This window comes from Tauraco erythrolophus, chromosome 4 (assembly GCF_009769465.1).
Source record: "Tauraco erythrolophus isolate bTauEry1 chromosome 4, bTauEry1.pri, whole genome shotgun sequence".
Classification (NCBI taxonomy): domain Eukaryota; kingdom Metazoa; phylum Chordata; class Aves; order Musophagiformes; family Musophagidae; genus Tauraco; species Tauraco erythrolophus.
The window spans coordinates 86335285-86360791 of NC_141468.1; the positions used below are offsets into that span (position 1 = coordinate 86335285).

At 43.1% G+C, this 25507-nt stretch overlaps 1 protein-coding gene across 1 annotated transcript in view; it reads right to left on the bottom strand.

Annotated features, from left to right (window-relative positions):
• MICAL3 (microtubule associated monooxygenase, calponin and LIM domain containing 3) overlaps positions 1-25507 on the bottom strand; it is a 165082-nt gene that overhangs the window by 12553 nt on the left and 127022 nt on the right. The window contains exons 31-40 of the mRNA XM_086609661.1: positions 25086-25190; positions 24317-24445; positions 23821-23912; positions 20394-22260; positions 19357-19451; positions 17556-17603; positions 15401-15451; positions 12348-12455; positions 11509-11602; positions 6914-6964 (exon numbers count right to left, since the gene is read on the bottom strand). Of these exons, the coding sequence (XP_086465787.1) occupies positions 6914-6964; positions 11509-11602; positions 12348-12455; positions 15401-15451; positions 17556-17603; positions 19357-19451; positions 20394-22260; positions 23821-23912; positions 24317-24445; positions 25086-25190 (2640 nt within the window). The remainder of the gene's footprint in view (positions 1-6913; positions 6965-11508; positions 11603-12347; positions 12456-15400; positions 15452-17555; positions 17604-19356; positions 19452-20393; positions 22261-23820; positions 23913-24316; positions 24446-25085; positions 25191-25507) is intronic.

Here is a 25507-nt window from a genome sequence, read left to right on the forward strand (position 1 = left end):
AAAAGTCCCTCTCCAGCTTTCCTATAGGCTCCCTTTAAGTACTGGAAGGCTGCTAGAAGGTCTCCCCAGAGCCTTCTCTTCTCCAGGCTGAACAGCCCCAACTCTCTCAGCCTGTCTTCATAGCAGAGGTGCTCCAGCCCTCGCATCATCTCCATGGCCTCCTCTGGACCCGCTCCAGCAGCTCCATGTCCTTCTTGTGTTGGGGACCCCAGAGCTGAACACAGTATTCCAGGTGGGGTCTCATGATAGCAGAACAGAGGGGCAGAATCCCCTCCCTCAACCTGCTGCCCACGCTGCTTTGGATGCAGCCCAGGACACGGTTGGCTTTCTGGGCTGCCAGCGCACGTTGCCGGCTCATGGTGAGCTTCTCATCCACCAGCACTCCCAAGTCCTTCTCCTCAGGGCTGTTCTCAATCCATTCTCCGCCCAGCCTGTCCTTGTACTTGGGATTGCCCTGACCCACGTGCAGGACCTCGCACTTGGCCTTGTTGAACTTCATGAGGTTCTCACAGGCCCACCTCTCCAGCCTGTCAAGGTCCCTTTGGATGGCATCCCTTCCCTCCAGTGTGTCCACAACACCACACAACTTGGTGTCATTTTTTTTTTCCCCCAGAGAGGCCGAACTGCCAACCGACTGTCTTAATCACAAGTTATTCCTTTCCAATGCCACTGCCAACTTTCCTGAAAGCGTGTAAAGCCTTCGGAAAAGAGGTCACCAGCCCAAGCTGCTGGCAGGCAGAGGCACTCTGAAGGGCACACAGGGTGGTGGGTATGGAGCCAGGAGCTACAGCTGGAAGAAAGGAGCGTGTCCCAGCTCTCCAGCACACTGAACATCCTGGAGAGGCAGAAGCTCTGCCTTGCAGGTTAGCCACATCCCGTCAATAAAGTGACTGGAATTATCTTGTCTCTGTGAAAAGAAGCCTTTCCCAAATCTTTCTAGGAAGTTTGTTATGCAGCCATGACAAGAAAGACCTTGTACTTGTACCTTGTACATAGTACTCTTGAGAGATAGCAGACTTTGCTGCAGAGGTGGAAACCAAGAGCCAAGCCAAGGACACACACTCTAGCTTCAAAGCCTCTTCAAAACAAGGACCAGAAATTCTACAGCCACCATGAAAATACACCTTCCTTTTCCCCATACGTTGTTCTTTGCTACACTGGACTGTTGTCTTTTCTACTGTTCATTTACCTGTTTTTTAAAGAGCAATACTTCAGACTGGTTTTGTCCTTTTCTGCTGTAGCTACGTAACACTTCTTCACAATCTGAAGCACAGTAGTAAAAACGATGGATGGAGATGAAGAAAGCAAACAAAGTTTGGAGTGGCAGACATCATGCCTGAGCTACAGCTCACATTGATCCCCTTCACTATTTGCCTGTGCCATGAGAGCTGTGATGATTTCTGAGAAGTGGTGAGCCACTGTACATCAAAAATGACTTGAACAGATAAACCACAATCCAAATAGGATCACGTCCTTTGCAAGCTTTGCATCCAAAGATTTTGGTTTCTGTATTGCTGACTAACCAGGGCAGTTTGGAAATCAGCAACACCAGGCAGGAACTCCAGCTCTGAGGCTAATCTCCGTTCTCGTGAACCATTATGCCAGCATTTGGCCTCACAAGCTAAGAGCACGACACTTAGAATCATAGAATGGTTAGGGCTGGAAGGGACCTTCAAAGGTCATCTAGTACAACCCCCCCTGCAAGGAACAGGGATATCTCCAACTAGATCAGGTTGCTCAGGGCCTCGTCCAACCGGGCCTTGAACGTCTCCAGGGATGGAGCATCCACCACCTCTCTGGGCAACCTGTTCCAGTGTTCTACAACTCTCATGGTAAAAAATTTTTTCCTAATATCCTAATTTTTTCCTAATATCCTAATTTTTTCCTAATATCCTAATTTTTTCCTAATATCCTAATTTTTTCCTAATATCCTAATTTTTTCCTAATATCCTAATTTTTTCCTAATATCCTAATTTTTTCCTAATATCCAACTTGAGAAACTCTTATTCTACTAACAAATTCCATCACTCGTTTAGCTGCCAGACTAAGAGCTCTCATTTTAACTCAGTGTTTAAAATGAACATCAGTCCAAAAGAGATCAGTAGGACAAACTTTGCACAGATCACAGGAAATACCCTCTTTCCCACCTTTTAAAAATCGGTTATGGTCAGAAACCCAAGTACTGAACACTAAAGCATTCCAGCTTTACTGTTTGGTGAAGTTGTTCAACAGCAGTGTTGTAAAAGAACAAGAATACAGAAAGCCACCTCTTGGAGAACAGCATCCACACAACTGCAGGTATTATCAAGTTGAGGGCGAGGAGTCTGTCAGCTATCCCATAAGCACATCACTCAGTGTGTCTGACTAAAACTGTTTAGTTTACTAAAACTGTGTCAAAAACAATATCCTCTAAAGTACCATCACTAGAAGGAACCTGGAGAAAACTCCCAGACCACTGAATTGTCACACAAAGCGAACCACACCTTTATTTATCCAGCAGAAAAAAAAAAAAAGGCAGGGAGGGGAAAGAAAACTAAGGAAAGCAATAGTTGGAGCAGAATACACACACAAATGATTGCACAGAAGTCTTCTGCTTCCATGCGATCTCAAGGCACTTGGAAATGTGGTCAGAATTAGTAGTCCTGCACTGGCCCTGCCTCCCAAGACTGTTCGTTTCCATTAGACTGTCAGTGTGCAGTTGTCAGAAGTGTGCAGGAAGAGGGAGGAAAATGATAATTCCTTGCTTCCAGTACCTAACGAGTACTCTAATTATACTTAGCAAGTTCTGCTTATCAAGCACTTCTTCCTGCTCCAAACTTACAGCCAAGACAACAGCTCACTTCAGTGTCAAAAGCAGCTGTAGGCTGCAAAAAACAATGTTTATCTTACAACTCCACTCCTCTTCCAGGAGAGCCGTGTTTGCCAATCGCAAGGGGACTGTTCCCACTTGAGTATATCAGGCTCCAGCCCTACAGAGTTGTATCTGCAGGACTGTAAAGGACAAAGTCGGCTCAAGTGTGTTTTAAATAAGTTAATAAAAAGTGAAGCTGTTGTAGAGAATACTTTCTACAAAGTACAAAATTAAGAAAAGCCACACTCACACTTTATCTCCTCTGTTCACCTGATGTTCCTAAGGCTCTTGTCTGGAAAGGAGAACACACACATCTGAAATGAGCACTATCAAACATCCCAGCTCTCTTCCTCACACCCTCCTTGCCTGTCTCTGCATACTCCAGGCAAGAACAAAGCAAGACAAGGAGTGTGGGGCTCCTTCCTCAACAATTCCCTGCTGGATGCAAAAAGGAAAAGGAAGCTGCTCATTTGAACGCAGAGGGAACAACGGAGGTACTTTCCACAGGCAGACGAGGAGCAAACTGGGACAAGGGACTGGTGGGTAAGGAGGAACTGAGGCTGGGATTAATTAAGCAAGGAGACTAAGAATGCAAACTACTAAGGGGGAAGAGACAGAGAGGAGAGGGGAAAAGGGGTAAGGGATGAAAGGAAAAGGCAGGTTTGTGGAGGAGATACGACCTTCAGATTTCCAGACAAATAATGCTGGATGGAAGAGGGAGCAGAGCCCAAAAATGTGGGGAGAAGGCCAGAGGCAGGGACTGAGACTGTGGGGACTGAGTCAGTGGGAAGATCAGAGCAGGAGTGAAAGACTAGGAACAGCTAGTGAGGAACAAGAGGTCTGAAGGGTAGAACACTAGGATTTCTTTGTCAAGAAGGCAGGATTAAAATTAAATGCCTAAGAAGCAAAAACTTGGACTGAGAATGAAAATGGATGGGAATAAGACAGGATTAGGGCAAGGACTGTCTGGAAAGAGGGAATAAAAGGGAAAAAGAGTGTATATCCACCAGACCACTGCATCCTTCCAGTGTCTAGCTCAGAATCCATGTTTTCAAGTCTCACCATTCCACAGCTGCCAGCAAACATCTGTGAAACCCACTGACCGTGTCTCATTTCCTCTCCATGAGAATCTACACAGAGGAAGACAACCTAGCGTTGCTACCGCTTATTCCATAAGATCAAGAGAGTTCTCTGCAGTCAATCTAAAGGTTATAAATCTGTTGATGTAACAACACAATACAAAAATCTTAATTTCAGTTGACTTTGTAACCTTTGTAATGTTCCTTTAACATAACCGTGGATACGATACACACACAGGAATAATTGCTCCGAATTGAAATGTGACCACCGGTAGCATGAAATGAAACATCTGCTTTACAGCAGTGGTCCATGACGGTTTAGAACAGGAAGAGAGGGTTATGGCATCTGAACAGAGCAACGGGGGTAGTTAAGATAGCAATCTGTAATCCTGCAAACTGGAACTCGACCAAGGATGTCAGAAGTTACCACTCCCTTGCAGAAGTTGTTGCGCAATCTGTAACAACTAAATGAAAGGCAGCTCTCATCAGCGTAAAGAAAATCCAGAATAAATTTATGCCCTAATTATCACCAACTTACAGATAAATTCTCAAAGTATTTTGCAATTTTGCTTATCGTTCTACTGGCAGCATGACTCTAGAGTCAGGCCTATGCCTCAGAGACACAAGTTTCCAGCAGAATAACGAACTATGCAGCCAGGACCACGCAGCCATAGGGCACTCCAGGGATTTTAATGGCACTCCACCCAGATGCAGCATCCTGCACAGACATGTTAATTTTGAAGCTGAGCTCTAAATCTGCCACTGAATAGTGACAAGTATCATCAGGGCAATGTATCCCTTCTGGCAAAAGTGTTCTGGCAGCCCCAAAAAGCAAATATAAAGCAAATTACAGAGGCGACAAAACAATACTATAAAGCAACACAGTCCAGGCAGGCTATACTGGCTCAGAGCATTTAAAGGGATACTGCTCAATACACTTTTTCAAAGTTTCTTTTGAAAAAGGTATTTTTGAAATGAGCAGAAACTCGATATAGTTTTAAAATCTATCAACCATTTTTAAAAAACATGAACATTGTCTCCGCTTGTTGGAAGCCCAAGTGACTGAGTCACCTTATAAATAAAAGGAGCCCATTAGACAAGATCAAAAACAACCAATCTGAGGTGACTCCGAGTTCAGAGAAACAGAAAAAGCAATCAGGCAAAAAAGATAAACAGTAAATTCAATTTTCAATTCAAATTTTCTGCAACACGATACTGTTTTAAGTGACAGTGTCCCTTTAAGTAAAGATTATTTTGCTTTTCTTAAAGCCACTATTAGTGATTTTGATGGGATCGCTGTCTCTAAAGAGGCATTAGGAGGAGAAGCAGGAGGAGGGAGAGGTATATTGGAAATAGCATTAAACAGGGATAAGGGTCTGTTAAGTGTAATTCAGCATCAACCCTTTTACAGCTCCTACTCTATGCACATAGGAATATGGGCCAGTCCTGATGGACACAGCCAGGAAGAGTGTTTCAAAATCCCTCTGCAGAAGATAGCCCAGGAAAGAATGCCAGAGGGGCTGAACAGTGACTGAAGCGCAGGGCTAGCGGAGGACTATCACATCAAAATTGGCACAGGGCAACAAATTAGGTCTACTAAGGAGAAAAGTCTTCCATTTCGAAACTTGAACTTAGGTGGATTTTCTTAACTCAGGTGGATGTTCTTCAGTAAAAGCCTGCTGTGCCAGGACAATTTGGAGGCATTTCCAACTCAGCTACAGATAGGTACTATGTGGGACAGCCTCCCCTTGGAGGGGGAGAAAAAATGAGTGTTAAAACCTGGGCAAGATTACGTTTGAAGGATCAAATGCAGAACACAACAAAGTCAGGGGAAGACTTCTAGTGATGTGTGTTGGATCAGGCTTAGAGCGTGTGGATTTTCCACTCTGTGGAGCTGGACTGTAATGCACTCCCTCAACAACACCACAGCTCTGAGCAAGCAACCTTATGTTGTGAAAGACAAACGAAACGAGACTCTTGGACGACAAGGCAACCGAGCAGAGTTTGCTTTCTCTTGGATCTGCTGACAGATGTGCTCATTTTATAAGAACAGATTTAGGGCGATTAAACTAGCAAAGTGAATTTTAATTTTCAAGATGGGAAAACGCTAAGCAAATGCTATTTGCAACCCAAAAGTTATCCACCTACTAAGGGATTCAGGAAGTAAAGTTAAAGAAATGTAGAACCATCGTGCAGAGTGATGACCAGATTACAACCACTTGGGAAAAAAAAAGAGCTAAACACTGTAACGTGTGCTTAGCTCTAAATGAGATATTAAAAAAACCTAAAAAACATAGCAAGAAGCTTATTAGTTGTGTAATGATGCAAACTGGGCTTACTGGAAACTCTAACACCAGATTCCAGCAAAAACAACTGGAACTCTTAATAGTAGATTCTCTCCTAACCTTACAATAAGACAAAATGAGAAAGAGGAAGGATCTGTCATCTACAAGTGTTTCCATAGTCCCTTGAGGGAGCATTTTGGTTTTGTTAGATCATCAGCACACTCCGGCATTTTTGGAAGAAGCAAACGAGCCTCAGGAGGGGAAGGAGGAGGCAATGGCATGACTAATCCTTTACAGCGCTGTTAGCTCTTGGGAGCTGGTCAGTTCTGCTGTCCTCTTCACATTACACTATTTTCTTAAAGAGGACTTTGATGGTAGAGTTGGACTTCGCAGAGGAGAAGCAAAAAAAACAGAACAGCCTTCCACTTCTAGCAGGGAAGGTGGCTGGAGTGAAAAGAGTAATTCAATTTTGAAATAATCAGCAGTGTGGAAAATAGAAGAGGGAGCCTTACACATGATTTGTGGAGCAGGCCTGGGTCTGCTCTTCCTGAGCTGGAAAAGGGGTTCTGCTATAGCCAGCCATGTGCAGGGGCTGTTTCTTCTTGTTTGTGAGCCAAGGATGGGAGAAGTGGGTGAAGGGAGGGGTGGGAAGGAGTGTCAGCAGGGTTAGTGTCAGCAGGAGGTTCAGCTATACATACCACCCAGATGCAAGTCGATGAGGTCACTGTAATAAGACTCTCCCCAATAGTCTACAACAAGGAATTGGTGAAGACAGAGTTATTGAATCAGACACCCACCCTAGCCCTGCACAACCAAAGCAATATATGAGAAAAACACGTACAGACAGAAACAAACAAACAAAAAAGGCAGACAAGAAAATGCAGCTATACACGTGGGCGCATATATATACACAGATATAAAAACTGTATGTCTCTCTTTGTATATATACATACATGTATACACACACACGAATATATCACAAACATATATATTGGGAATACAAGGAGAAAATTCCCAGCAGGGAGGCAAGGACTTCCAAGGGGAAAAACCAACAAGGCTACAGTCTGCACCAGGACCTGACACTGATGTCTTTCCTGTTCTTGCTGAAAAAAAGCAGAACTACCCCTGCTGCTTTCACGCCGAGCAATATGTCAGAAGGACACAGCGTCACTCCTTAGCCAGCTGCAGGAAAGGGGCAAGGGTGGATTTCTTGGAGGCCAGTGAGTGGAAGAGGTGTGTGTCGGGCACGCGGGTAGAAGGCACTGACTGAGTGCAGACACGAATGGCCAATGCCCAAGTGTAGAAAGATGGGAATGTGTGTTTCTGCTCATGGAGCACCTGTGTTGGAGAAGAACCTGCACAGGAGCGTGCAGAACAGACACGTACGTCCACAGGTGCTAGAGACAGGCACACCGTGAGTCCAGCACTGTGTAACGTTTCGATGGGGAAGAGGAAGATGAGAGTACTGAGAGCGCTACTTCTCGCTGCGTACGATTTGCTTGACGGAAACAGGTGGCTCTTAAATTTTCCATATTGATCTGATAGTAGAGGAAGTTTTCCCAGCCCTTAAAAATTACCAAAGTTTATGCTAAAGGAGGATAAAGGAGGAAAAAAAAAAGTTCCAGAAATTTCTGATTTGACATATTTTTAAGTTAGTAATTGAAAAAATGAAAAATGCACTCAGGAAATCAAAGTCATAAGCATGTCAAAACAGGCAAATGCACTGCAATACCAGTTACTGTTGTATTAATAGCAATCACATTCAAGTTGCCTCATGGGACACCACAGGAAAACGGGAAAATTCTTCACTGGGATTATCCTACTCTACCTTTGCAGTGAAATACCATGATGAAAAAGAAAGGCGGGTGGGGAGAGGGGAAGGGAAAAAAAAGGATGACAAAAGCTTAGATCACCTGTATATGACAAACTTGCCACCTGAAGTGGAGCTTACATTCCAAACCATTCATTCTGGCTATGAATGCAACTATCAAAGGCTGAGATTTTCAAAGATAATCACAGAGAGCATATTAAGGCAATTAGAACATATTAAGGCAATTAAATAACCGTAGGGTGTGAGATCATTTTCTGATTCAGAAACTAAACGTTAGCTTGAGCATTCAGCTTTTAAAAGAATAAAAGCCAAACTGTGCCTTGCCCGAGGCTCAGCCAATTCAATAAAGGAAGAGACAAGGAGGTAGGCAAGAAGGTGCAATTATTTTGTCAAAATTAAAGTCAACAATGACCTCCAAAACGTTTCTGAGTCTGGTTAGTTCAGCAGCTAGTATCATCATATAAATATTCCAACTTGACAACCATCAGATAATGAGTGAAATTCCTGGAAAGAGTATTGAGCTGTCTGTACCTATTGCTAGGATCAAAATTAACCGTAATCTCTCAGGAAGACAGTCTTCTCAGTTTAAGTCACTTGGCAAGAACATATTAAGGATGATGCAAAACAGATGGAAATTAGAAGCAAAATTGTTCTATGTAAACAAATTCTTACCTATAGTATTGGGTTTTGTTCTTACCAGTCCAACTGAGAAACACTTTTTTCTATAAATGCAAAGAGGTCCAGAGGTCAGAGATCTGAGCAATTAAAGTTAATGGAAGACCTCTACAAAAGCAACATTTGAAATTCTTCAGAGAGGAAAGATGGCTAACAGGCAACATGCTAAAAGATGATAGATGACATAGAGAAGCAGTGCAGATGCACTTGTCTATCTTTTTCTACAATAGAAAAAGAAAAGAATTAGTGCAAAACACAGAATTCTCTTTCTTCTGTCAGGATTTTCAAGTATCTAGTAGTAGGAAACTACTACTAATACTATCTAAAACTTCATATTTAGATGCCTAAAGTCAGTGAGTTCTTTGCTCTTTCCCTACAGAGAGAGGACCCGAATAACCCACTCGTTACAGAGCCTAATATGTTCTCCTAGAACAGTTAATACTGCTTGCTGTATTAACCAGTATTACTGGTAAATTATTATTAATAATAATACTGGGGCAGCCCTTACTTCGATCCTCATTGCAACCCTTCTCTTTTTATGTGGACAGGCTACGTGCACAGGAGGCATGCCTCCCACCCTCCCCCATTTCTTCCTGTTCTATAAGCTTATTAAAAGAAATGAGATTTTTTTTTTTTTTTTTCCCCAGATAATGACACCACTTTATACACTGCCCTTCCCTTTCTTAACTTCTGTTTACGTGGTTTCATCAGGGGAGAAAAATCAGAGACAGAAGTGTGACTCCACGCCTCTACACAATGGTACTTGCTGAAAGCAGTGGTCACTGTTAGGTCAGTATCTTCAGCAACGATGACAAGAAAATCATACTGCCTTCCCGAAAAAATAACGGCTATTGGAGGCAGGAATTCTTTGTACTTACGGAGTTTGATGTCTCAGACTTAAAAAAAAATTAAGAAGAAATTCAGTTATTTTATTGCAAGCAGATGTAAAATCTCCATGCGAGCACAGCTAGAGAGGTGAAGGATGGAATTAATTTATTATCTTGTGTTTCAGTCAACACAGGCTAGAACATGCTTTTATTTTTTCCCCCCAACAGAATGCATTTCTTGGTAATCTCATGGAATAACTGGAAGACTTGAGGTTGGTGAATTCTTTATGACAGAGTTAAGCTTCTGTAACCATAATGCATGATCTGTTGACAGAAACATGCTCCAAGAGTAAACCATACCCTAGCGACTTCCTGAAGGAAAGAGATTTATTTTGCAAAGAGCGACCTACAATTTCATAATTCTGCTAGGAAATTCACAAATATACAAGCTCATCTAAGACTGCTTCTATCTGGGAGTGCTGGGAGCGAGAGGTTAGTTATACAAGGGTTTAATTCTGCAGTCTTCCATATAAAATACCAATTCTAACTCTTGGTCATGTTCTGCCCTCTCTGAACATTTTTTTTAGGCATTCTTCTGTCATTCTTCAATGAGAGAACTTTTTCTCAAGAACGTTCTCTCAGCTGCTAAGATTTCCCACTTGTGCTGACACGTCTTACGTGAAAGTCATTTAGCAGCTGAGTAATCAAGATGGACTTCCAGATGAAAAGGAGAAAAAGAACAATCAGAAATAAGAGAGGTGGGTTTAGTAAGTGCAGAAACTGGGAGGCGAGAGAACAGAAATACGCAGCGTAAGGAAGGAGGCACCACCACAGAGACAGAGTTTTTGCACAAGGCTGTTTTTTGAACCCACAAATGAAAAAAACCAGTCAGAGCACAATACCATCAACGTCCTCAAGATTGCTCTCTGCACTTGGAGCACCTATTTGCTTTGGTAACCACTCCGTCCTGCTGCCTCGGCATGCCCTTACGGAGCATCCAACACACCGCATCCTGGCCGAGCAGAAATTGTCAGCAAGTCACAATGGACTTTTCTTCCGGTGAACCTTCACTGCTTAATCAAGTTCCATCTTCACAGGTATAGCAGTTGCTCCTCAATCCAAGCAACAAGCTCAAACGTCTTCCGAACACCTGTTCCATTTTCCAACACTCTTATCATTTCTGATTCCCTGATCCTTGTAATCAGGTACGTGATCTGTCGGGTACACGCACGCTGCGTTTGCCCGTTGGATATCTGACTCCTTGCAATTGAGGGTTCTTTTTTCCAAATCTTTATATTACTATCAGCATCATCTGAACCAAGCACTCCTTCACTCATATGCTCTGCCAGATCAGATGATACTCCTTTAATTTAATTTCAAGCACACATAACATTACTTTAACAGCTTGACATGGATACCTTTCAGTACACGTGTGCATTTCTGCTCTGCACAACTTTCTTGGAAGTAGCCAGTGTGCTGGGCTGTGCAGGGAGGAAGATGTTCTGTGATGGTCCCTTGTAAGGACACTACCTTGATAATCCAACACAACAGAGGAAAGTACATACAATTCCACAACTACATCCTTAAGATACAAACAGGTTCTCTTACTGTGACAGCTTTATGAGAATTGCAGCTAGGAAACCCCTGCGATTTTCTACCTGCAATATCCAGTTACACGCAGAACCAGTCAGTCAGCCGTTATTAATAGTTGGAGGGTTATCTCCTAAGCCTCAAGAAAAGACAAGCAAAGTGAGTCTCTGCCATAGGGAAGTCCCAGAATTAGAAGAAAACAGGACACAGCACAGGCCTCAAAAGATAGTAGAAAAGGGAGAATGGGTTCACATTGGACTATTTCTAGGAACTAATGGTCCAATTGCCTCTAAAATCCAAGCAGCTACACACTACTGCACAAGCACTTGATAAGAAAACATTGAAAAGCAAACCAAATTCTGATGGATACCTGCTTCTCCTCGAAGGGCTTTCTCCACAGCAACCCCTCTCTCCTCGAGTTGCCTCTGCTTTTCTTCCACTTGTTCAAGCTGCCGCTGGATGATCTGTTCAGAGAAGAAGGGAGCAGAACCTCACCAACAGCAATTCTCCTGCTCTGGCTGCAGCACACATCCACAACTAAGTGACTTCAGTCAAACATTCCTTTTCAAAAACAAGTATTTGCATTCAACAATACACTGCTTCAAAAGCTAGCATCACAGTTCCTCCAGTGACGACATCCTCCCCACTCCCTTGCATCCTACGCCTTAATTTTGCAAACACCTTGATTGCCCACTTAATTGTAGAACTCCAATCACCTTCCTAAACGCTGAAGTGAAAGGTGATGCTATTCAGTCACCTAAGCCTCGACCTCAAGTCTTAAACAAATCCCATCACCTATAGATGACGCCAACAGTTTTCCAAAAGATTCTTTGGCAATTAAAGGTTAATTTGGCAACGCTTCACCCAGTAGTATAATCTAGCAAAGCAATGATAGGTGCGGCTTCACAGGCTGACTATCCCTGTTCCATTCAGTGCACGATGCTTCACTCAGCTCCAGCTAGAAAGGTGATATGATCATTATTTTTCTCACTGTAAAACTATCACAATAGGTTTCAGTCATTCTTCCCATGTCTGTGACATGACATCAAATTTGAAAGAGGGAGTAAGTAGGAGAAGGGACAATCACGTAGAAACAGACGAAAGTTCCACCTCTGGATTCTCTTGGCCACGCTCAGAAGAATGTCAGGATCGCGGTGCTTTCACGCAGAGTTCATTGTCTGCCCTGACAAGAAGATTGTGAGACACTACCTGAGCTCTGTGTAACCTCTTTAGCTCCTCTTGCTTGGCTTGTCTACGGGCAGCTTTCTGTACTCGCCGGGTCAGCTTGGCATTCAGTTCCTCTTCTGTGTAGGCTCTCTGAAGGAAGGAAAAACAGGAGCAGATTTTATTTGCATGCTCAGAGGCATGGGGGGAGGGATGACCATTTTTCTCTTCCAAAAATGTCAGAAGTGAGGTGTTCTGTCTTTGCCATGGCTGTGTCAAAAGTCAAGCTTCTGTAGGCAAAGGTGTTCACAGTGCAGTGAGCAACAATTTCACGGTCAAATCAGGAGTGAAGAAGAATATAAGCCAACTGCAAAGCTGTGATTTTATAAAATGTCCCACCCCTGTCTTCCTCTGCTGTATGGAATCTCTCCCCAGAGATCAAATCAATTTTTATTCTGTTTCTCCATAGATCTAGCCGAATGGATTTAGTTAAACCAATGAGTACCATATAGAGGTCATCTTGATTTCATTTTAAAAGAGGGTAAAGAGATGTCTACATGAACGGCTAGAGCAGTATAGGCTAAGAAACGATTACAGACTAGTCTAGTTGTATTGGTATGCCCCTCTCCCTATTTTATTCTGTAGCAAGAACATCCATAGTTGGGAGTTATACTGGTAATGACTACCTGTATAAATTTGTGCAACTTTTAAATGATTCAAGAAGGCAAAAATATATTTGAAAGCAGAACGACATTCTGGTGTGAGATGGGAAATCCCATCTCAAGAGCAAATCCACAAAACTGGCTAGTGTAAAACAGAGCAAACAAACCCTAAACTAAAACTAGAATATTACAACACCAGAAGCCATCTGAAAGGAGAAGAGTTATGTTTATAGAAACAGAAAGGTATTTCTCCCTCTTCTTTTCTCTTAGTGAGACTAGTTTAAAAATAAATAAGTCTTTTTAACACTACTGAAATGGAGTTCAGTATCTTATCAGGTATGCTAGTCGTTGTATTGTAGTCTAGGAGGGCTTGCTCTCATACATTTTGGTGGCACAAGTTTGGTGGCTTTCTATGATGAAGTTACAGCATTGGTGGATAAAGGAAGAGCAAGTGACATCATCTACCTGGACTTGTGCAAAGCATTTGAAATTGTCCCACATGACATCCTTATCTCTAAATTGGAGAGGTATGGATTTGACGGATGGACCACTCGGTGGATAAGGAATTGGCTGGATGGTTGCACTCAAAGAGTTGGGGTCAACAGCTCGATGTCCAAGGGGAGGCCAGTGACGAGTGGTGTTCCTCAGGGGTCAGTACTGGGGCTGGTTCTGTTTAAAATCATTGTTGGCAACAAGGGCAGTGGGATCGAGTGCACCCTCAGCACATTCGCTGGTGACACCAACTGTGTGGTGTGGTGGACACACTGGAGGGAAGGGATGCCATCCAGAGGGACCTCGACAGGCTTCAGAAGCAGGCCCGTGCAAACCTCATGAAGTTCAACAAGGCCAAGTGCGAGATTCTGCACGTGGGTCGGGACAATCCCAAGCACAAGGACAGGCTGGGCGGAGAATGGATTGAGAGCAGCCTGAGGAGAAGGACTTGGGAGTGCTGGTGGATGACAAGCTCAACACGAGCCGGCACCATGCGCTGGCAGCCCAGAAAGCCAACCGTGTCCTGGGCTGCATCCAAAGCAGCGTGGGCAGCAGGGCGAGGGAGGGGATTCTGCCCCTCTGCTCTGCTATCGTGAGATCCCACCTGCAGTGCTCTGTTCAGCTCTGGGGCCCCCAACACAAGAAGGACACGGAGCTGTTGGAGCAAGTTCAGAGGAGGCCACGGAGATGATGCGAAGGCTGGAGCACCTCTGCTATGAAGACAGGCTGAGAGAGTTGGGGCTGTTCAGCCTGGAGAAGAGAAGGCTCCGGGGTGATCTTATAACAGCCTTCCAGTACTTAAAGGGGGCCTACAGGAAAGCTGGAGAGGGGCTGTGGACACGGGTGTGTAGTGACAGGACAAGGGGCAATGGCTTTAAAGTGAAAGAGGGGAGATTAGATCTAAGGAAGAAATTTTTCCCTCAGAGGGTGTTGAGGCACTGGCACAGGTTGCCCAGAGAAGTTGTGGCTGCCCCATCCCTGGAAGTGTTCAAGGCCAGGTTGGATGAGGCTTTGAGCAACCCCGTGTAGTGGAGGGTGTCCCTGCCCATGGCAGGGGGGTTGGAACTGGATGATCTTTGAGGTCCCTTCCAACCCAAACCACTCTATGATTCTATGATTTTTAAGAGTGTTAAAGAAACTTCACAACTGCATTAAGGGAACTACAGTGAAGAAGAGAACTCTCTTCGCACATACAAAGCTTTAAGAGACAGTTATAAACGGATGTCTTCCACTTCTGGAAAGATATCTTCTCCATGGACAGTTAACTTTAAGGACAACATATTAAGATGGACCACTCTGAAATTTGCTTTCTCTAGTTATTGTACTGCCCAATGGGTCAGTCTACCTCTGGTTTATTTTTCTCAGTGGACTAGAAAAACACAAAATCCACAACCCTAAATCAGAAGGTGAAGTGATAGGGGGTGTGACTTTCCTATCCCTTGTAACACTGTTGTGACTGTGAAGACAGATTAACAAGAATTTCAGAAAGCAGCAACAATCCGGAAACAGAAACGCAACTTCTGTCTCAATTTTAGCTTCACAGAGATTTACTGAGATTTCAGTGATTTTGAAGGATGCTGATTACAAGTGTGACGATTCACTTGAACTCCAATTCTAAGTATTAAAAAAAGAAGAGGCATACATATTTAATTGCCTCAAAACCCAATTTGTTCTGAAACTCAGAGATGATCCGCATCGCTCCGTACGGTAGCGCGCTGCTGCGCGCCGATAATCGCATGCAGGCAGACAAACTGGAGCTTAACTGGAGCTTTTTGGTGGACAACCTCTACAGGGAATTTGCTGCCCGTGTCTGCTAACATCTCACGCATGCACAGTGAAGGTTTGTGATGTTAGTGCACATGTGATGGGGAGCTATGGATTCCATGGGTTAATACAGGGACATGCAACACAACAACGGCCAACTAGTGGGAATGGAGACACTACCTTTGACGAGTATGATCTCTTGAATGCCAAGGCGTGTGGTACATAAATCGACTTTAAAGGGGGAATGGTAAAGGGAAAAAAAAAATAAAACAAACATACAAAATGAAGCAAAATCAGTTCAACATTGAAAACAGGTGCACAGTAATAAAACAAAGCTGTTTTTAAATTAAACATAAAATTGTGCAAATGCTGAACGCGACCCAGACGGATGAAGCACAATGGAACTTCTGTCTGCGAAATCAAGGTTCTAGCACTCTCCTGAAGGCAATTAGCTTTGGCAGGCTCTTTGAAGACATGGTCAACTTGGAAATATCTTTTTCTAGAGGAATAATTTGGCCTTTATCTACCTATGGTTTTAATGTCCACTGAGTAAGTACGCATACATACCCATACAAAATTTTGGCTTAGGATTCGGAATAACGGCTTATGCTGGGCAATGTTTGGTCTGAATTGGCTCAGCCAACCATATAATTACTCTGTCATACAACTCTACATTTACAATCTAACTTACACCCTCTCCTAGGAGTTGTGTTTATTTCATGTTTTTAAATTATCTCTACTTCATAGAAATGATCATCTGCATTTAACTAACATTATAAATCTTCCTCACTGCTTTGTGACAAGAGAAACACCAGATGGGCTCAGAGTGGGTTATGTGTCCTATAGTAATGGAATCTTCCTGTCTAAAAAGAGCCTCTAGAGAGCCTGAAGAGGTAAAATTAGGAGAAGCCAACAGGAGGAACAAAAAAAAAAAAATCGAGGATAAAAGGAAGAGCAAAAAGGAGGAGGGGAAAAAAAAAATCGTTGAGGATAAAAGGAGGAGGAAAAAATTGAGGATAAAAAGACAGAAAAAAATCAAGGATAAAAGGAGGAGGAAAATGGAGGCTAAAAGGAAGAGGGAAAAGGAGGAGGAAAAAAATCAGGGATGAAATGAGGAGGAAAAAAGACTGAGGATAAAAGGAGGAAGGAAAAAAAAAATTGAGGATAAAAGGAGGGGTCAAGGAGGAAAAAAATCACTACCTTCTCCATCCAAGGACATTCTATGTTAGCCTGTACCCGAAAACAAGGCAAGTAAACTACTTGGGGTTTCTAAGGGAGGTGAATTTCCCTTGTGTCATGACTTACAGAGAGCATTGTGCCGTTCTGGGCCAACAGGCAGCATTTTGCATTTTCACATTCAATTAACTAAACACAGTCACGAATGAAAAGCCACAGAACGACTCCGACACTTATGCAAACTTCGGGAAAAAGCCAGCTACCTGCGGCAGTAAAAGGCACGTCTGAGCACACCACCACAACTGTACACCAAGGACAAACACACAATGACACACACCTATAAACGTGAGACCCACGGGGCACTTGCATCAGGAATTCTTTACAAGATTTTTCTCTTGAACGACACTACATTAAACAACACGGAATGAATTCACGGCTGATCGCAGGGAACAAGCTGAACAGAGCAAGCTGTCTGGGAGGCAAGCTCACTACGATTACCAAAAAAAAGCAGCACAAGCAGAATTTCAGTTTAGAAAAGGGGTTCACATAAAAGTTCTGTGGCATACAGGAAGCCAAATCCTACCCATAATAAGTAGCAGGTTGGTTGTAACTTAAAAAAAATATAACCTCCACCCCGAATCAGTACAAACCCAGTTTTGTCAGTCTCCAAGTTCAGTTACATTTCTTTGGAAAGCAGGGCATTCCAGTGTCTCCACGCATGTCCTACATCCTTAGACAGGACACAGTGAAACCAGGGAAGTGGAGTTCTCGGATTCGTTTCCTCTAAATAAATTCATTCTGAAAACTCTTTATAGAACAGGCAGACATTTCAGCAACGGCAAACGGGAGAAAATGAGACACCACCACCATGCCCTTGGCAGAGCTGGTGAGATATTTTCAGTATTAGGATTCCAGATGTCTGCCACTGTCACCTATCCCCCTCAACGCTGAGTCAGGAGATCTTTTTGTCTGCAAAAACCAACATAGCTCAGCAAAGAAAAAAAAGTGACCAACAAGGCATGCCAAAGTCTGAAAACCAGTACAGACCTTGCTGAAGCCCTGCTTCCTCCTGAAGGAGCTTACAAGGCAGAGCAGTAACTCTGCAACTCTTATCTGAACCCCCTGTACTGCACATCTGTCTTCTGCTAGTCACAGGTACCTCATTCTTCTGCATCTCTTGGAAAATGCAGAATTTCTCATGAAATGCCTTGAGGGCATGCAAGGAAGAATGGAAGGAGGAGAGAAAAAAGGGAATAAAATAAAACCAAAACAATCTTCCTTTTAGAAGAGATCTAGATCAACTAAAGGAGAGAGATTAAGAGACAGGTAAGTAAATACAGAAAATTTCTACTTACTTCATCAACTCCTTCCACCAGCCTTAAATTCATCAGTTTTTCTAATTTATTCCTCTATACAGACATACAAAGCATTTCCTGTGACATTTCAATTCCTGGTACTTCCATACCTTTGCCGTTGGGGCCAAGTATCAACTAGATCCTGCCATGTCAGACTGGTTTGTGCACACTGGATGACAGGTTTGAGACAGGAGGCACAGAGCACCGTGCCTGTGACACTACCCTCTCAGATGTTCTCCTTCCTAGGTCCTTCTAACAGGTGAACCAGGCACCGCCAGGAAGGGAGAGGGAGAACACTTTTTTCATTCTTCAGGACCAGAAGGGCCTTAGTGTTCTGTGGGGTCTATGAAATCTCTACTTATTCCTCCAAATTCTGTCTAGCAGAGCTTAGAAGCTCTCAGGAATGAAAGAAGGGCTCCTCCTCATTACTGTGATTGAGCAGTTCCTCACGTTTTTCACTTATTTTTGCATTGATAGTGCCATCCTAAAATTGAAATAAAGAGCTTAAAAGCAACTAACTTCAGCATTTGGCTCTCATTATATACTTTCCAAACATAAATATGTGCAAATAAACTAAATGTATTTTTTTCTCCGGGCTTTTATGGAGACCCACTGGTGTCTCCTCTTTCCTCCTCAATAACTTCCTTAAAGCACTGTTTAAAGTGAAACTATTTTGGCTAGAAAGCTGTTGATCTGTCTTACAATGTGACATTATAGGACTAGCTGGGGAAGGTTGGTCAGGAACAAGAAACAGCTCTCAGAAGAAGCCGAGTTCATATCAGACCACGCCGGAATGAGAACATCAGGCTAAGACCAACCCCTATATACATACTGGGATTTCACAGGGGCTCACTACTAGGTATTTCAGCTTCATGGTTGTTACCTTCACACACAGACATAGGGAAATACTCAGCAACTACCAAGAAGTCCTCAAAGAAAACTGAGTCAAAATGGAAGCAACAGCTGATGGCTCATGTCTTCTCCAAAAAGAGAAGGTACTAATTCAGACTGTACACATTCTCTTCTCCCAGCAAAAAATAAGCGAACCTGCACGAATTGCAAAACTGCAGCCTATAGCTTACCTCTTAGTTGATGATCTGTCTTGACTGTATTCTTGATGTACGCAAAAGTACATTCCTGTCTGTAGTTTGCTTGGAATTCTACCACTTCAATCTATCAAAGAGGCTGGTAAAACAATATCCTAGAAGTGGACCCTTATAAAAATTAAGAACTATCTTATTGTTGTCTTTTTGCACCAGAGCCAGTGAAATTCACTTTTCTGACATTAAATGTCTGTTTTCTGTAGGTCACTGGCATGCTCACAACAGGGACAAAATTCACTACTCTGACTGTGATATTCTCTGTAAAATAATGTCACAGTGGGACAGATCCTTCATATAACACTGAGGAGTATCTTGCAATTGCGAAACCAAGTGAAACCAAATTGTTTTAGGCAGAACAGTGAGCCAACTTACAGGAAAGCCTGTTCCACGGAAGAAACAGTAAGAAAAACAAAATTAATCATCCAAGTTTCTGATGTGGTTCTCTGAGCCTGTGATCTGCACGATGCTAGATCCATCTAAAATGCATTTCCCATCTGCCTACCTCTCGCCTGGATTTCTGGGAAGAACGTTCCAGGATATCATCACTGGAGAGGTCAGAGTCCTCTGAGAAACTCAGATGTTGACGGAGCTGCAAATCTGAGAAGCCAGGAATAAAAAGGGGAAGTTAGAGAAGTGGTAACTATTCTTTCTGTAAACATTTCAGAACTCAGTTGACAAGTTGTTTGATTGAGCTTCAAAAATACTTAGTCCTGTTACGCCATGCCAGTCTCAGTTGCTTCTCCTGGGATTACAGAGTGATCAGAGCAGCACTGCCCTGCAAAATGATCGATATTAGTTAGAAGCTTCATTCTAAGAGAACATGACTTTCTGCAAATGCTTTTAAAAGCAACAGTCATGATTCTCTCTTCGTAATGTGTCCATGCTCTTACGATAGACACGGCACTTGGATGACAGCAGCTGGCACTGGTTTGGCTCTTTGTGCAAGGCCGGAGAACCGCGACACGTTCACTTTCTACCACGTTTATGGCCAACTTATTTACTGTATCACAAGTGGCCACTAAACATCTCCACCTGCACCTGACGGCACGTGAGAGATTTACACAAGGCTGCAGAATCCCCACTTCGGAGATCAGCAAAGAGTTGCCAGATCACTGAGAACACCGGAGTAACGGCATCTCTGCAGTCTTCAGCATCCATGGAGCCAGGTTGAAAGGAAAAGAACGGACCACCCAAGGAAAAGATGAGGACCAGATTTACAACAGAGATAAAATGTCACGAACAACTGATTCCAGCAAACAGTGCTGATTTCTCAAATGGGTCTAAGGCAGAAAACAGATGTGCCTGGTACATATCAAGAGGGAAGCTTCTATTTAAGGATCCGTTTCTTTCGGTGGGATATCAACTAATCATGTCAATATGCAAATCTACAATTCCAGTCGCTCACACTTATCCTGATCTGCCCGTCTGACACCGAGGAGCAGCGTCACTCGGCACGGCAGCCGAACGACAAAGGGAGCCCAACTTCCTTTCAAGGATATCTTAGGAAAAGCACACAGTGCGGAGGCACTTCTATTATACCTGCAGCCGTAATCAACGGAGAAGCTTTGTGCCTGCCAGAATCCACAGTGGCACTACTTGAGGGAGTACTTGGGCAGGATTTGTCATCAGCCTTTTTCTTCTTGTCTTTCTTGTACCCAGAGAAAACAGACTTCCATAATGACTTAGGCTTTGTCGCTTCCTCTGTCCCACCACTAGATTTGTCGGAAAGCCTGCTGTCATTTTTGGATTTCTTCTCCTTTTTGTTCTTACGAGGGGAGAAAAGAGAAGTTCTTTTCTTACTCTTCCCACTGGAGCCTTCTGAAGAGGTGACAGACCCTTCAGGTCCAGCCACATCAGCAGCAGGAGTAGAGAACTTGTCACTAGTAGCATCATGCTTTAGTGTGGATCCCTCTGCTATTTTCAAGGCCAAATACTTTGGAGAGTCATAAAACAACTCTTTGGTCTTCAAGGGCATAGAAGATGCCTTTCTTGCCCTTGTGGCGCCAGCTGCAGCCATCTCCATATCTTTCATCTTACACAACTGTTTAGCCATGGCATCACGCAGTGCTTTGCTCTTGACAGACTTCTCTCTGGCTCTCATTCTTTCTTCAGCGAGCTCCTTGGCTTCTGCAGAAATTTCAGGCATCACTCTCTTCTTTTGGTTAACTTCTCCTTCCATTGAGGGCGGACCACCATTTTCTTTGACTAAGGGCAAAAGAAGTGTTTTTTCTGGCCTTGGCCTACTGGTAGGAGGTGTAAAGAACTTCTCATGAAGGCTTGAGTCCTCTGTCCTGTCATCATATGTGTCCTCTACATCGTCAGCAAAAGGAATCTCATCCACGCTCTCTGCAAAAGATTTCCGCACGTCGTCTTTCTTGGACTGGGTTGACTCTTTGGCAGCAGAGGTCGGCTCGTGGCGTGGGGGCACAGGAGGTGTTGATGCTGGTGTTGGAGGTGACCTGGCTTCGATCTCATTCTGCCAGACTGCTTGGTGCCTCTTTCTACGCAGAGTGGCTGGCTCTTCATCCTGAGGAGGTGGTGGCGGCGGACTCGATGGAGGAGTAAGCATGGTAGAGTCAGAAGTATTGAAGCTCTGGCTAGCCATAGTTCTCATGTTAGATGAGCTCTCCTGAAGACCAAGTCCGGAACTGCTGGATACATCCCTCCTTACTTCACTGGAACCCTTTAGCTCTTTTTCTGATGGCGATTTTGGAGTGAGCAGAGAAATCTGCTCATTTTCCAACTTGGACAGTCCCTGTCTTCTTGGGGCAGGCTGGGGTTTCACAAGATGGATCCTTTCATCCCCTGAAATATTCTCGCTATTAAAAGTCTTCAGAGGAGTTGTCTCAAGGGCAGATACAGTAAAGTTTGTCTCAGGGCGTTTGTTTCTGTCTACTGGGGTGAGTCCTAAGCTCCTCCGGATTTCAGCGCTCTTCATCCAGAACTCCTCTACAAGGTTACTCCGTTTCAGGGCTTCTTCTGCAGTAGTAGGGCTCCCCAGTTTTTCGACCTCACTATGCTGGCCCCTAAGGACCAGTTTGGCTAAAGGAGTAGACGTTAAGGCTGGGACAGGTTGGAAACATACTGGTGGCTCCACAGGGGATGGAATGGATGTTTCGGCAGAAGGCAAAGGCTGGGAACAAATAGGCATTTGAGCAGATGTTGGGGATGAAGCCAGTGTTGGTACTGATGGCTGAGACTCTGCTAGTGATGTAGGTGCAATGGCTTCTGGTGATGCAACTGGCTGCGATAACACTGGAGATGGTGGCACCAAAGGGCTCTTAACTTTCCTGTCTTTGGGAATTTCATCCTTTGGTCCTTCTTCAGGAATGAACGGCTCAGGAAAAAAGCGTGCTTCTGGGGATTTTATTGCACAGGTTACTTCAGCCAGGGGATCTTTTATATCCTATAAAAAAAAGAAAGAGAAAGTCACTGGGCCCATTGAAATATGCTCTGGCTTTTTGTTTGTTTTTAACAAAGTGAGCAATAAGGAAACCATCCCAGCATCAAAATTCGAGAAAATCCACACATGATATCCCATTCACAGGCCTGGAACATCACTTAGCATTTGTATGGCTCATTTCTCTGCCCCATTGTATAAACCATCCTTGGCAGATGACAACGAGGCAAATTTAATTTTTGGAAGAAAAACCACTAAACTAAATTCCAGAAATTAATTTCTATCTTTTTCCTGCTCTCCCTTCGAATCTCCAACTCTGTGTATTGTGGTGGTCCCTCATCTCAGACAGATTTGACGCAAGCCTCTCCAGCTCTCATGAATCCAGCCCTTCCTGCTGGCTAGCAGCTGCTGTAATGTCTTCTTAAAGCAAGGAGTGCTTTCTCTGTTCAGAGTAAATTAGGCTGCAAGACCCTTGCCCCTTAATGGCCTGAGAAGTCTTGGTTTTCACCTCCTACATCCAGACCGCCATATTGTTCAGTAGCACAATTCATTGTTTCACAGTTTACCCCTTTGGAAGTGGACTCCTCTTACTGAGTTCTGATATTATTCTTGCCAATGACTTTTTTTGTGCCAGCTTCCTTTTGAACACAGTTTGGTCCAACTGACACATGACCATGAGAGCACAAATCTCTCTCTCTCTATGTGCTTGCATGACACCCATTAAACACCCAGGTCCCGAGTACCGTGTTTACACACTGTCCTGATACAAGTAGTAACTATGTCTGAATCATTAGATAGTCCTGAAAAAACCACACCTTAACTTTAATAGAAAGTCAACGTTGCCAGCTACTGCTCTTGGCAAACCAGCCTTACCCCATAACGTATCCATTGTAAAAGTAAACTGGTTAATGACAAAACTCTCCCGGATAAAGTCTAATCTTTTAGTAATTCCTTAAAAACAAACACTGGGGAGGGAAAAATTTGAATTGAACGTTTTAAGGGTCATGGACTTCCTGCTTGTACACACCAGTAGCTGGAATGACCACAGGAATTCACCATGGAATCACGCATGCTGACTCCAGGGCTGACAACATGACGATCATCACTGACATGTCTCCCTTCCTATAGCTGAACTATGTTGTTACTCTGAATAAATAAGCACTGCTTTGGTTACTATTCAGTAATACAAATTTATTTTTGAATTGCAACTGTACAGAATTTGCTTTTGGTACAGAAAAGACAGCCAGACCAGGATACACCTTCCTTACAGCTCCCCTCATGCATTATCTCATTAACTGCACATTGAAATTAAAATATCCTGTAGAATTCTTTTGGAGGCTTTGTAATGGGAGCTTGTGTGGTAGAGCCACTACACTCTGAAGATAGGAGTGAAAGATAGTACATTATTTTTAAGTCTAAATGAAGTCAGATTTCAAGATCAACATAAATTATAGAGATAGGAAAGGAGGAAAACCCACTGCTGTCAGTCCTCCTTCGTTTATCCACCAAACTGTTCCATTGAACTACAGGTATTGAGTAGAAAAGTTCAAAGATTCCCTTTCTTACCTCTGCTTCTTTTGCTTTGGGACTATCAACTGGAGACAGAGGAAGAACACTGTCACTAGATGGCTGGATAGGGATGGATGGCTTGCATGGATCTAGAGAAAGCAAAAACATTTCCAAAAACACATGAGACTGCTAATTTTCTATTTTTTGTTATATTACGCACAGCAAGTAGTGACAAATTTCTCATCATTTTACAAATTCTAGATTGGGCATCTGGAACACAGACAAAAAAATTTAAATGTCCAAAACGGTACAAGCTTTTTAACATAAAAACTTCTACAAGAAAAAGCAGTTAGATGGGTTCTCAGGCTTTAGGAAGCCGTAATTAATGGATTCAGAACATTCTTCTCAAAATGTTACTGCAAGCACATACCTTGCCACTGAGAGTAGTGAGATGGGTCAAATCCAAGAGACTGTCTTCTCTTAAATCTCATAAATGTACAGACTACCTCCAAGGCAATTACAATCATCCAAACACCAATGGGAAAGCTATTACCTCCTGTCACACTGGAAGAACCACTTTCTGCTCCTTCATCTTCTTCATCTTCAGAGACTTTTAGTTCTGGCTCTTCCACGCCACCTTGATGTAAGTGAAACTGTGCTTCTGCATCAGATGGGATGTCATCTGATCACAGATGGGGCAGGGAAAAAAAAAAACCACAAGATATCTTGGATACAAGTCCATCAGAACATCTGTTTATTATTCAAAAATAATTCATAATCCTTCCTTTCTATTCACATGGTGCTAATCACTTTTATAACCTGAACATCTAAATGTTTCACTCCTTTTTTTTGTGTGCTAATTAGAGTCATTTAAGCAGTAAATGATGGACTATTAGTACACATAACTAAATTAGTAATTTAAGTCACATCTTACCAGTTTTCTGGAAATTTGTCAATGTTTTCTGGCATATAGAGTTTATTTTACACTAGCAAGAGATGATGTTTGGCATAACCTTCTGGACTTGCCCCAAATTTATTTCTATTTCTGTTATTCAGCAGGATTAGTACTGCGTAAGGACACAAGACCAAGCCCTCTAGTTAGTAAATGGTGAGAGGACACAAGAAATTTATTCTACAACCGATGGCATTAAGGTTCTTCTGTTTCTTTTTGTCCTTCACTCCTGGCTCCCTCTTGACTATTTGAAACAAACTCCTATATCACTAAAAATAAGATCAGGTTTAAGTACCCTCACACAAAGTATTTTCTGACAATCCAATTCTGTTCACATAACAGGTTTAAATGATGCACCGTGGTACCCTACCGTCATCCAGCTCTGCACCCGTATCTCCCTCTTCACCTGCCTGCCCTTCTGTGTCTGCAGGCTCTGTGCCCAGCTCGTCCTCCACATCATTATCCTCACATGGGGCTAGAACATAGTCAAATATTGAGAAAAAAAAAAGAAAAAAAAAACAACCAACTATACAGTGAAAAGGTTCTACATTGAACTGTACCAACAGTTTATAGTAAATATATTTATTAGTTACCGCTAAAACAAGAAATCCTGAAATGCGTCAGCTAGAAAGACATCTATGGTGAAGTGATACTTCCAGACTCCAACGAATCAAGGAATGTCTGTCCTTGGGGAATCTCCAAGGCATCTGCAGTGAAAGCAGCCAGGGCTTTCTGAGCAACAGACCTCGTGAAAAATTAAGCAAGAAAGGGACTAGGAGGACATCAAACCTG